Genomic DNA, 13,787 nt, shown 5'->3' with positions numbered 1-13,787 from the left:
GGCACTCGATAAGGCCTCCGCTGGGAATGAAGTCAAGATTCATTGATGGGTACCTCTTAAATTTGATCGTTCCGGTCGGTTGTGTTTTAATCCCGCTCGTAATAGTCGGCCACACCGTAACCAGAAACCTTCGGGCTAATGGGATTCCAATTCGACAAAGCAATTGTGCGCGCAGCAACGCAACGCATCTCAGATTCGGGAAAGTAAATAAATACGTTCGTAATGTCAAATTAGGTCAATTTTGTATTTTGACATTGATTGAACAGATTTGCGCAATTCGATGCTGCAATGGAAAACGGAACTCCGGTAAACCACAATGGAAAAGAAGTTTCTATGAAGCCCGTCTCGTTACTCAGAGAGAACGTAAAACGGGCACACGTATACAGACTTGAGCAAACATGCTGGGGACCTGTTGAGACACGTTCGAAAAAGTAGAAAACGTTGCCACTATTCCAGTTACCTTCTCGACAGTCATGTTCACAGCGATATTTCCCCCCGATGCGTACTAAGCAGCGCTTATTACTTCGGACGGAGCCGTGGCAGATCGCGATCTTCATTTTATTGGATCCATGGGAAACGGTCCGTAAAGTTTTAACAACTCACGAGAAAGAAATTTAGGGTGACTGTTGTTTGTCATCGCGGAATAATAGCATATATAACAAACTAACGGAAATGAGCCGTGCATATACAATAATTGGACCTAGTATATATTAAAAATCTCCGTTTAAAACAAAGTCGGACAAAAACTTGATACTTTCAAACGTCATTTCCGATTGAGACTTGGAGCTGACGAAGCAGTTTTTGCAGTCCACGATTCAATTTCCGTTTCATATTAGCCTGGTCTCGGAGTCAGTAATAAATATTTCATCATTATTTCCCTTTTTTCGCTTCTCTTGCATCATCGATCGGTCGCTCCAACTCGATCAGTGACAAGCGGATCGATCGAGTCCATTTGCGAATTGCTTGGCCTGCTGGTATCTAATAACCATACGCTGTACCTCATCCAGCACACAGCGAATACTACGTACGTCCGATGATCTGTGGCGAGCCGGGAAAGGTATGCACAATAATTTTAAATTCCATTCACATTTGTTCTAATGAAGTCTCCAAACCGCACTGGACTGTTGTCTATCCGATCCAGTCTTCCTTTTTGGTTTCGAGTGTATGCTGAAGGCTCGGACGATGACCGCCAACGCCGGTCACGAGTGCATGGGGATGGTCATTTTTAATGGCGTTGATTTATGGCTTAATTTTAAGACACAAAAATATTTACCTGTTTTAGGAAGTTTTTTTGAACATGCTATCTATTAAAAAAATAAAAATATAATAACCACCGACCGAACAAGTAAAAACATTGGAAGCTCCTTGACAACCCAAGACGTGTCCCAAGGCTGCTCAGCAGAAGGCAGTGGCAAGAATGTAAATATGTTTTGACTTTCCCACAGACTGCATACCTATTTGAAGTTGTGGTTTCTTCATCATGAGGCATCCATCATACTGCGAATTCCCGTGTCGTCTGTAGGAGTCTGATGGACAACTTCCTGGTGACGGGTATCCACATAAAGTTTCACATAAACATTCCAAGGTGTTATTCAATAAAAAGTATTTCCAGAACTTGCCTGTAGACGAATCGTCGGAGTTCACGAATTGGCCAACGCTCTGCTTTGTTTGTATTTTATTACACTTTTTTTTCTAGCTTACCAAGAGTGTTAATTTCAATGAGCAGTAGAATCTGCTGAACACAGCTTTCCACCTGTCGCAAATTCTACCTGCACTTCTCGTTTCGGTGACATATTTTGTTTTTTTTTTGTTGTTTTCGAACAAGTTGTTTGAACACCGACCATGGAAGAGAAACTTCAGCAGTTTCAGTCGTTCATACCATTTTGCATATTTCAGCAATAAGGTAGCGGTCATGGTGGTAGAACAGATGGTAACGACCATCTGCAGTTCGGTTGGTAACAAAGAACGGAGCGTCATCCACTGGCTTGTGGTTACATTTTTGCAGAGTAGGCGTTGGATGCAGTAAAATTTGTTTGCCTCGGAGTAAATTTTCACACCTCGACTTCGATTGGTCCAATTTACCACTAGACCAGTTCGTTGTTATTTCTTGATCATGATGAATAGTGGAATATTAGATTCATCGAAACCTTCTCGGTAGCTCGTGAAGTGAATGAACACCTTTTTCTGATTGCGAATGGTTATAACGATTTTGTTTTCAAGGTTTCTCGCAAGAGAAAACTACGGCCATGATATTTCTGCGATGTGATTTTGGAAGTCATCGTCGAATGATTCTTTTTTGCTTTAACCGTAAAAGTTTACATTTTTAATTACCTTCTGTGTTTTCTCCGGTTGTGCCTTCTTGGGGTTTTACTTGGTGAACACCAGCAAAACGAAAAAAATAAAAATTATACACGGTAAGTCACCCGTGAATGATTCATGTGTCTCCTACGGATCATATAGTACCCAAAGCAGTCATAGTAGGCCGGGTCTTAGGTGTCCCGCGAGCGGCGGTAGTCATGTGCACCGAAAACCGGTTTCCTCGCCGGTTCCGCACTATTGTTATGAGCTAAATTTTTCCGACTGTGTCAGTCAGAGGAAAGCAATTAACACTGCAAAGTGCCTTTTGGTGCGAGGTACTGAAATGAAATGTAACAATACTGCTTTCTTGGTTGTAATATTATTCCTAAAAATGTGTATAAAAATATGGTCCAAGTGTAAGTGGCGCTAATGGCAGGAACTAACACAAAGAAATATAATTGAGAAATAATGGTTATCCTTTGCATTCATATAACGGTTCGAGTCAATACCGGTCTATACAAATTTAGTCGAGTTTAGTTTCTACGAAGTACGAAAAAATTATGTAAGTTTCCGTCTTGATAGAGGCACATAAAATTGCACATGATAAATGTAAGAGCATGTAGTATTTTCTTATGTCCTGCTAGGATATTTTATACATTAATGAACTATTCGATTTTAACTTAATCAGTTGTGAAATTAATGACAGAACATTTTTTTACTCATATATGTAGGTTAATGTCGACTAAAGGTTATTGATTTCACTGTTGATAAAAGGATTCGATAGTTCAAACACAATAGATCAAATCATGAAATTATCCGCAAATGGAATTCTATTGGATTTTCATTTCCGCTCACGGTTGATCCACTCCAGCTATAAAAGAGAGTCCTATTGCTCTCATTCTTTATTCAACTCTTGTCAATATCATTTATTGTTTTACTTCTGGTTCTGCAAACCTACTAATGGAAGATGAATATAGATTTATACTAGGTTTTAACCGTTAGGTTTTTAACCGAGGTGTGTTACTAATTCAATAGGTTATAACTCAATGTTCTGTGATCATTCAATTGAAAAATTTGATGGTTTTGTTACACACATCGTTGCAGTGTGTACGGATCTTACACCGAGGAAAAAACAAGAATTCCATAATCATACACTGCGGAAAAAGCTCTTAGAGTTTCGCAAACTATAAACTTATAAACTGAGTGAAAATCAGTCCCATTAAGTGTAATAGATTTTCATAAATAGTTTTATGATTCTCTCAGCTGTTCTCTTGGCATTGGCACGTTGCTGCTCGACAAAATTCAGTGTGTATTGGCGACATACTCACACTAGCATTAACCACTGAGAATAGCAACACCATCACATTCACGTGTGGATTGAACAATACCAATATCAATACAGTATCATCGTACTACGATCGGTTGAATTTTGAATCTGTTAACCAACGATTTGATACGAATTTGGATTACATGTTTCTATTATTACTTCTGAATATCAAATAATTTTCTAATCTCGGCATTCAAAATATGAAAATTGATAGTTTTTAGCTCTTCACTCCGTTCTATTTAAAAGTTGGATATAGAAATAAATAGTTTGTGGAGTACATAATATTCTATGTGTATTGACTGAGTAGTTGATCGTGAAAATTGATCGGTGGAGTTGAAGGCACACAGAATACGGCAGGGTAGGCACCCTTGTTGTCTCCTAAGCGAACTGAATAATGTATTTTTACTCAGCTATTTGTTTTTTTAGTGTTCCGTCAACCCGATTGATATTGACGTTTCAGGTGTCATTGAATTTTCGCTCTAATTATGCATGTTTTAATGTATAAGTCAGGCGCCTTTTGTTTGCAAAATGGCTAATGTCGTCCGATTCGTATTCCTTGCTAGCTTGCTAGATTATTCTGTCTCGCCGGATAGTCATCGTGGGGCTTGTTTCTGCTACCCCACACTACAAGGTCATTTTTTCAAAAATCTGTGATCCAGTCAAAAACCTGTCTGTGCAAAATCTGTCCACGTTTCCCGTACCATAATAGCTGATCGTGATCGTTTTGGTGAGCAAAAAAACAGGTCTTGTTATTTCCAATCGCTATGTACTTCGATCGATTTCAAAAATCTGTATAAAATCTGTGATCAATTTCAGAAGCTGTGAAAACTGACATCCCTGCACACTACTGATAATTCGACCGTCCCACGACTAAAGGGCCAGTAACAGTTTCTTTTTGTTTACTTACTCTTTTAATTATTAAGACATATTCCTGTTTTATCTAACATTTTTTAACTACAGATCGAAAGTCGATGAGTTCAGTCGTTATTCTATATTGAGAGTTAGAGAGAGGGATGGCCCATCGGACCGTAATAATCGAAAGAGAAAGTAAACAAAGAGGAACTCTCATTTGCACTTAGGACCTTTTCTCGTGTTCGTCTTCATATCTGGGTTATTTTTCAAAAGGGCGTATAAGCAAGTTACAGTTTCTCTTCACTCTCTCTTTCGATTATTGTGATGTGATTAAAAAGATTTTCTTTGATATCACTATTCTGTTTGAAAGTCGAAAGTTTCGGGTATCATTTCATGCAAAGAGTTGAGTGATAAACGTGGAAACCGCTTGGTAATTAATAGAAGAGAAAGTAAACAAAGAGAAACTGTCACTTGCTTATACGCCCTTTTGAAAAATTAACCGAGATATGGCAAAATCCACGGAGGCCGTATTGCTGAACTGTCAAGAACAAACGCTTGTTCATTTCTGACGTCACGCTAAAAAACCTACTTGCAACAGGTATTTAATTCTCGTCCCCTTTCTCGTGAACTCTCGTTTAGCTGCTAATACGGGAGGCAGTTGCAAATGAGAAAACTGATGAGTTAGACTCTTATTTGCTTATATGGCCTTATGGAATTTTTACGTTATTCAGTCCGCTCGTTCTCAGTGAGTTTCAACCCAATCTCTTCTTGAGCTTGCATTGATTCGGTATTCATACAGAATTCCTTATGGAATCCCGACTGAAAAATGTTTACCCATTCGGCTTTCAACATTTCTTAACTAAATGGTAAGGTTTATGTTTACCATTCAGAAGGCAGCTGTCTCAGTCGCAGATAAGTGAGCACATATTTATAACTATACATACTACCTATTTCAACGGGTCTAGGCTACCAATGCTACTCTGTAAATATCCAAAATCAAGCTACGCAAAAGATTCCCTGCAAATAAACAATATCAGAGTGCAAACATAACCTAGTGCTTATCTTACTCTTTGCGAAAATCAGACTAACTTTATCAGTTTAAAAAAATCGAGGGTTCAGAAAAAAGAGGACAAACGATTGCTTTATTCTGAGAAAACACCAGGAATTCTGGGCTGTAAATAACTTGACACCGCGGTTGAAAAGACATCCGATGGGACTGACAAACTACAACCGATAGGCTACGTTGTAAAAGTTATTGATTTATTAGCTTCCTACGGTTCACAATAACCTTTCTTAAGGAAGATTTCTTCATAGCTAACAACGTGATAAGTGCGGGAAAGCAATCTCGCGAAGAGCAAACATAATAACTGGTAGGGATGAGAATGTGTTCTGCTTATGTAAATATTATGATTACATGAAAAGAAACATAGAATAGGAAAACACTCGAAAAGTATAAATTTTTATGAATGCATCCGTTTTCAATAAATTGCTATGCTTCTTGTTGATTTTCTCATCCCTTCATTGTTGTTCTTTTTGTTTTCGTTTTATATGGTTTACCATTCCGGAAAGAGCAATGCTGCCTTCTCTGCTCAAACTACCGAAGAAGTCGTGAAGCTTGGTCTAAATTAGAACCCGGGCTTCTACCAAACTGTCAATGACACCTCTGATCACCGATTCGAATTTGTTCTTGGGATGTCAAGCGGATCGCAGAAGGCGTACAATTAATTGCCGATTAAGCTCGACAGGCGACTTCGGCACTAATGGTAGATCGATCAGAGAGAAACTTCAATCATGCTGAGGTTCGGACCAAACAGAGTAGAATTTCAAACCCCAGACCAAAAGGAAAATAAAAAAACAAGTTTCTTCTACTTCGTCTTCTTGGGCCGGGCTCCATTTCCGGTGACCCTTTCGTGCAGCAGTCTTCGGCGGGATGAAGTATGTGGGGTTGCGTTGCTTTCTACGATTACGCGTGGCTCCTCAAAGTGGCCCGTGGTTCAGTTGGGGCCAAGCGGAAGGAATGAAATACTGATTATGCTGCATTTTAATCGCACTGATTGGCGCGTCTTTGATTCAGTGAACGCTAATGGATCGTTGAACTACAACTGTGTTTACGAGGCGATAAGAGCCGAATTGGAAAAAAAAGTACAAACACAATTTCTACTGCTCGCGTGGTCTCCTAAGTGTAACAAGGTCAACTTGTCCAAGCGGTTGAGATTGACGAGCCACTTAACTGGCCGTTTTCCCACACATTATTCATTCAATGCGAAGCGTACTGCAGGCTGTAGATAGTTATGTAGGCCCTGACGGTGATTGATGTCATGAATAGGCTGTTTGAACCACCTTCGCGCGTAGGAAGGTACACACGTGGAAAAAAACTAAAGTTTTATTGGACCCGATGGTTCGAGTAAACATCATACTAGTTGCGTATCTGGCTGAAACGAATTGATTTCTTTCTCCTTGATCAAACATTTAACGATAAAAGCACTTCTTCACCGCACCCGAACATGTGAGGGATAAAACGGAGCGTCCGGTGTTTACATGACTACTCTATCGGTTGTTCAATATTCTGTTTTGATTTCCGTTTTTTTTTCATAATCATCCCGAAACTTTTGTGTCCCGAAGAAAGGTGAGGAGGTGTACGGCACAAATTGATCTTGAAATCATTTCCCGTGGTTGAGAAAGGATCATTCAACTAAGAATGTAAATCAATCCAACGAACTCGAGGATGATGCGGATTGATTTGTTTTTTTTTTTCATTGATAGCTACACGGAAAATACTCGCCAATCGCTAACGTCGTGTCTCTTTTTTGTTACAGATTTATCCGGACCCGGAATCGGAGAAGGCCATCATGGGATCGCTGGTGTTCTGTATTCATCACAAGCAAGGCTGCAAATGGTCAGACGAGCTGCGCAAACTGAAGGTGATTACTCTTTCATCCAACAGATCTATTATTGAGCTAACATTTCTTGGAGAGTCACGCTACATTTTCTTATGCTGTTTTTTTCTTGCCTGCGACTGTTGTTCATTTCCTTAATAGTGGTGGGTTGTTGAGTGTTCCTGGGTTTAAATACAAAATACAAAATGGTCAGTGCATTGATTATTTGTTAAAATTACGTCAAAAGTTACGGTTGTATATTGCAAAGAATATTTTTCCCAATCTCTAGTTGAATTGAGAAAACCGGTATAAGTGTTGACAAGGCAAGTTCGAACATGTTCTTCGTAAAAAAATCGGTCCATTTATCCAAATGAGCTAAATGAGTTGATATTTCTTTTTTTAAAATTTGTGCTCAAATATAGCGGAGGAAGCTTCATTTTGTGTATTGCAACAATGACTATTTTTATATAGATTGTAAGTTGCCCCTTGGGACATTTGCTTTTATAACCTTACGAACTATTAAATACAATACGTGTGATGGAATACCTGTAACTGGAGACGTACTTGAATATTGATTATACCATATTATCCGCTCTTAATTGGCAGTGTGGTATCTAATTACCGAAATGTCAACGATGCGCTGGAGATCCGCATTGTTTTGTCTAATTGGGTTGATTCTGTTCTTTACCATTTCTGCCGTCTCCTTTTAAAGGCAATGTAGTAAAATGCAGATTTCGATTTCCATCATGTTGCCATTTACTACTGCATTCTACCGTCTCATTAAATATCAATCTAACAATTCCTTTGAGGTTGTTATGATGTTGGAAGGAATACTTTTACACCGTAATGCTCAACACCGAAATATTGACAATCGTCTTACCCATGATACTCGGTTAGTAGGCTTACTAATAAGCAGAGCTCAAAATTGTCACGCATTCTCATTGAAAAAAAAAACATTCCAACAGCCTCATTTTCAGTACTTAACTGTCTCATTTGTAAATGATCGACACCAGAACAAACGGAGAGAGACGAAGCATTTTCGTTTCTCATCGAAAAAATGAGAGAGTGTAATTGCCAACGTCACTCTTTCCTCTATGAAAAGACGAAACCAAACTAACATCTGCAGGGAGCATTAGCAGAATTTCAATTCTCAATTCTTTCATCGATGTATTGAAAATCTGTGACGCTTGGCTATAAAAAGGGAGTAAAATATGACAAATCGAAGTAATTACATCCCAGAACCTCTTTGGAAACCAAAACTACTACTAATTCGAGCACCAACAGGCAAAAGTCATTTTCGTCTGTTTTGAGTCAATGCAAATGACTTTTATTAGCTCTACTAATTAGCACCTAATCATCAACTTAAATCGAAACGCCTTGGTATTTAACTAGAACAGCAACAAAATCGCAGACTGCACATTTTTATAACAGGCAAAGTTCGAACGAAAGATAACAAAAATTTACCTATGGACTTTGACCAAAAATTCAACTAAATTCTACAAGTTATGTCCAATCCATTTAAATTTATAGTTGTCCTCAAAATGACGGAGTAAACTTTCGAAACGTCGATTAGCAGGATGCAATAAAAAATAAGTAGTCAAATTGGACGATTATTCATCAGTTTTATCATATGTTCTAAATAATATCTCTGAATACGATTTTTTAATTCCACAAATTAGATTTCAATAGCGAATTAGTTTGAAGGACAAATTTTTGAACGAGCTTTATTGTAAACCAAATTCTGCACTTCAAATTAGTTAACCATATCCACCAGGATTTCGTCTTTCGATTTCGGAGCGGTTCTGAGTATGACATGGCTGACAGCCGACTGCAATACTGCTGGCAGCAAAAGTGATCACAACCGTATCTTAAAACTCAAATTGATTGGAAAATAATTCACCTTTTTTTCAATTCTCGGTTCATTTTTCAGAAGGCCGTAAGAGCAAATGACAGTTTCTCTTTGTTCACTCTCTCTTTCGGTTATTGTGATGTGATTAAAAAGATTTTCTTGGATTTCACAGTTCTGTTTGAAAGTCGAAAGTTTCGGGCATCATTCTACGCAGAAAGTTAAGTGATGAACGTGTCAACCGCTTGGTAATTAATAGAAGAGAAAGCGAACAAAGAGAAACTGTCAGCTCGCTCTGCTCGTACGGCTTTTTGAAAAATCAACCGAGAATTGAAAAAAAGGTGAATGATTTTCCAATCAATTTCAATTTTAAGATACGGTTGTGTGTGAATTTAGAATTTATTTTCAATTAAATAATTGCCGGTTGCCAAATGTTTTAACATGAGTATTTCATGATAACTGTTTTATTTCTAACAAATTGCATGGTGAGTTCATCGAAGATTCTTAGTGGAATCGCGCGACTAACTAAACCATAGGCGAATACGAAATGTCATTTTGACTCTCCTTACCGTCTCTGAAACGGTCTTCGTGCCAATGGCTCAACTAAATACCCTCAGCTTCTCCACATTGAAAATTCCTTCCTCAAATTGAAAATTAAATTATCCAATACCGGTGATCCTAACAACACTTCTATTTCACCTTGCAGTGTTATTAATTCAAAGTCGATTGGCACATTGTCGCAAAGCTGAATTACTGGTAGCGACATCTGCCAATGAAAAATAGAACCAAGAAAAGGAGGATTCTTTCGAAAATTTTTATATCGGCAGTAGTGATTTGCAACAATTTTATCGTTTATTCATTAGTACAAATAGATATCAGCAATAAAAGTACACTGGGAGTAGAAGAAAATCGGTTTCAAAGCGATAACTACTACTTTTTTCAGTGTAAACTACGATTAAACGTGGAAAATCTTCAGAAATGTGTGAAATTAGGTAAGGTTAGGTTTTTTCGGATCAACAGTTTTTTGAACAGAAACCAGTGTAATGTTGATTTCTCGAGTACTAGAACGTATAGCGATCGAGTACTATTTATTTTGGATACTTTTTTTTTGTTATTTCCAGGCATTTGGAATATGGTATCAAACCAAATTTAATGCTCCATTCTGAATAAACGGTAGATTTCGCACAATGAACTATGATTATGAACATTACCACTTTAGAGTAAAAACTTTTTCTTCAACTTCTATGTTACTATAATTTTTCAAATGAATTTACCCGTTTTTAGAAGAAATCGTTGAAAAGGTGGAGTAATTAAAAATCTTCCTACCGATTTGACAGCTCTTGCTGAAAGTATCATCTCTAAACAAGCAGCGCCTCTACATTTCAGTTTTGCGACAATGTTTGTTTATGCCAATTTCAACCAATCACGAGCTGGCTCTGAATCAAAACTGGCTCTAAATGCGGATACAAAGTTGTCTAGTCCGGTCTTAGGGTAAAACAAACTTCATCATGAAGCCATAGTGCAATTGGTAACAAGTATTAACTATTTTCATCTTCTGATGATCAGGTTTTGTTGATACTTTTACGTACGTAAACCTTTGAACTTTAGGGTTAGTTAAAATTTATTCCGGAAATGAGAACTAAGAATATTTTAAGAATTCAAACTAAAAATCGATATTTACGAACTAACTTTTCTTCTAAGATTCCTGGCCTGTTTTCCATTCTGTTTCAATAAATGGCCAACAGCAGATTTACCCGCACATTGCCCGTTGGGGATAGAGAGCCTACACAACCTGTACCAGATTTCAAACGAATGTTGCCAAATTATGTTTTTTTTGCATGCTTTGAAATAATTATTCTCGATTCAACTAGAACTTCTTGAGCCGTAACACTATCGCGTTAATTCTATTTAATCAGAATTTAACCATTGAGTGAGCCTCAAGCCTAATTCGGAATCATAAATCTTTCCGACTAATGCATTGAAACAAAACAGGCGAACCGTTATGACTCTTGTACAACCAACCAGCGAGAGGTAGCACAGTTAGTCCGCAGTTTTTTTTTTATGCGTTACCACTGCTTTCTTTTCCACCCTTTCATTGGGAGCAGTTGCCATTTCGAACCCATAAATACGCAAACCGCTAATAATTTTTTTTTCTCCTTTTCTCTGTTCCACCAGGCTCACTTAAACACCTGCAAGCATGATGCGATTCCATGTCCCAACAAGTGCGGTTCACAAATCCCGCGGGTCATGATGACCGATCATCTGGCCTTCACCTGCATTTTGCGTCGTGCCATCTGCGAGTTTTGCAACGTTGAGTTCACCGGTATCGGACTGGAGGAGCACGCTGGCACGTGTAGTTCGGAACCGATTTACTGCGAGTCGAAATGCGGTGCCCGGGTCGTTCGAGGTCGCATGACTATTCATCGTGCCAAGGATTGTGGCAAGCGGCTGCGGCGTTGTCCTCACTGTACCAGAGAGTTTAGTGCTGATACTTTATCCGCTCATGGTGCAACGTGTCCACGTAGTCCTGTGCCATGCCCGCAACGTTGCGAAGCGGGTCCATTCGCAAGAGCCGATCTGGATTCCCATCTACGTGACGAATGCAAAGCATTGTCGGTGCCGTGTACTTTCAAGGAAGCCGGTTGCCGTTTCAAAGGAGCACGCCATCTGCTAGAGGCTCATCTAGAGTCTAACACCTCGGCTCATCTATCATTGATGGTAGCACTATCTGGTCGCCAGGGTCAGCAGATCACAATGTTGAAAAACGCTATGGCCAAATTGAGCACCAACTACACAGGCACTCTTCTCTGGAAAATCACAGACTGGTCGGCGAAAATGATTGAAGCCAAAAGCAAGGATGGTCTGGAACTAGTCTCACCGCCATTTTACACCAGCCAGTATGGGTACAAACTTCAAGCATCAATGTTTCTCAACGGCAACGGACCCGGTGAAGGGAGTCACGTATCGGTATACATCAAAGTTTTGCCGGGAGAGTACGATGCTCTTCTCAAGTGGCCTTTCTCCCATTCAGTCACATTCACACTCTTCGAACAAGGAACCATGGGTGGTCAAGGAGGTGTGGCCGAGTCGTTCGTTCCGGATCCATCGTGGGAAAATTTCCAGCGCCCTTCCACTGAACCCGATGCCTTAGGATTTGGTTTTCCGCGGTTTGTGTCCCACGAACTGCTCAACCGTAGGCCATTCGTCCGTGATGACACCGTGTTTCTGCGTGTCAAAGTGGACCCGAGCAAAATCGTTGCCGTGTAATTGCAGACTTAAATTTAGCCTTCAACGACTGCGAATAACGATCAAAAAGACTCCTAGTTTGTAAGCGTAATACAACAATAACGAGAGAACAAGGAACTGCATTTACCTTACTTTTCGCTAAATGTAAATATAGCAAGCGAACCTAACCGTAGGCGAACAGACCCTGTAAATACCAGCCACAGAATCAGAGACACGTGACGCTCATAAACTTAGCGGCTAGTACCAAATCTGTACACATCCGAGAGTTCGATCACGAAATCATACGAATCAGCTTGAAAATCTCAGTTTTAATTTACGCATTTGTTAACTCAATTTAATTTTTTCGTTCTTGTTTTTAAGGTCTGTGTATACATGCTCAACATTATTATTTGTTCTCGTAGTTTTCTTTACCTCCTTGAACAAAACGAGGATCGAAACCGAACACGGAAACTACCGCTGGAATTATGCCAAAGTTTTGTTTGGATGGCTTTGCGCAAAGCTGACTTAAGTCTAAGCCAACCCTTTTGGACAGAGACCACTATAAGTCATGCAAAGCTCACATCATAATCAAAAAAAGATACCCCTCTTTGTTATTTCTTCTGTTAGTTTTCATCAGTGGAAACTATGCTGTCAAAATTTTTAGTTCTATTAAAAATTTGTTCTAGTTTTCCCTTATTCACTCTAAACTATTTAACACATAGGTCAGAGGAAGAACTGTAGGTTATAAGTGAACGTTTCGAGTCATTAGGGTAATTCAGGGGTCCTCAGTGCCCTAAGAGTAAGGAGCAATTGCACTGGAGACAATAGGGATTTATTTCAAAACATAATATTAAGTGTGTATTTAACCAATGGTACATATAACATATTGATAATGTCGAATGATCAGCACAAATATAAATCAATACAATGATAAATTTGAATATTGTTTTATTTGGACTCGTTCGCGATGACAACTAGTTAAGATTTCGATAGCATTGGGCCTAGGAAGAAGTTTTCCACGTCTTTATTTACTGTTTCACAGTTTCAAGCTTTTTTATCTACTGGTTTAGCCATCAATTGAAAATCGCTAGAGATTTATTCCCTAATTCAATGCTTCTTAATGGGCATAACAATTGAACATAAATTGTCTGACGAGTTGGAAACGAAACATAAAGGAAAATTTTAAAACGTACTATAGAAAGAATTGCACAGCAACAAAGAGTTTATCTATCAGCGCTGTACGAGGGCCTCTATTTATATTTCGGGAATACCGAATATGAATAAACATTTTTAAGTGAAAATGGCTTTATCGTTTTTCAAAATATTCTCCATGATTAACGATACACTTTTGCATGCGTTCGAA

The 13,787-nt window shown here is 38.8% G+C and overlaps 1 protein-coding gene across 4 annotated transcripts in view; it reads left to right on the top strand.

Moving 5' to 3' along the window:
• Positions 1-13,347, top strand: part of LOC131427173 (TNF receptor-associated factor 4) — a 118,850-nt gene extending 105,503 nt beyond the window's left edge. For all 4 annotated transcript variants that reach the window (XM_058590140.1, XM_058590139.1, XM_058590141.1 and 1 more), the window contains 2 exons: positions 7,294-7,398; positions 11,375-13,347. In XM_058590140.1, coding sequence (XP_058446123.1) covers positions 7,294-7,398; positions 11,375-12,466 — 1,197 coding nt within the window. In that variant the 3' untranslated portion in view covers positions 12,467-13,347. The remainder of the gene's footprint in view (positions 1-7,293; positions 7,399-11,374) is intronic.
• The last annotated feature ends 440 nt before the right edge of the window (positions 13,348-13,787 follow it).

Source organism: Malaya genurostris, chromosome 2 (genome assembly GCF_030247185.1).
Source record: "Malaya genurostris strain Urasoe2022 chromosome 2, Malgen_1.1, whole genome shotgun sequence".
Taxonomy (NCBI): Eukaryota; Metazoa; Arthropoda; class Insecta; order Diptera; family Culicidae; genus Malaya; species Malaya genurostris.
This window is presented reverse-complemented; position numbering and strand designations above follow the sequence as displayed.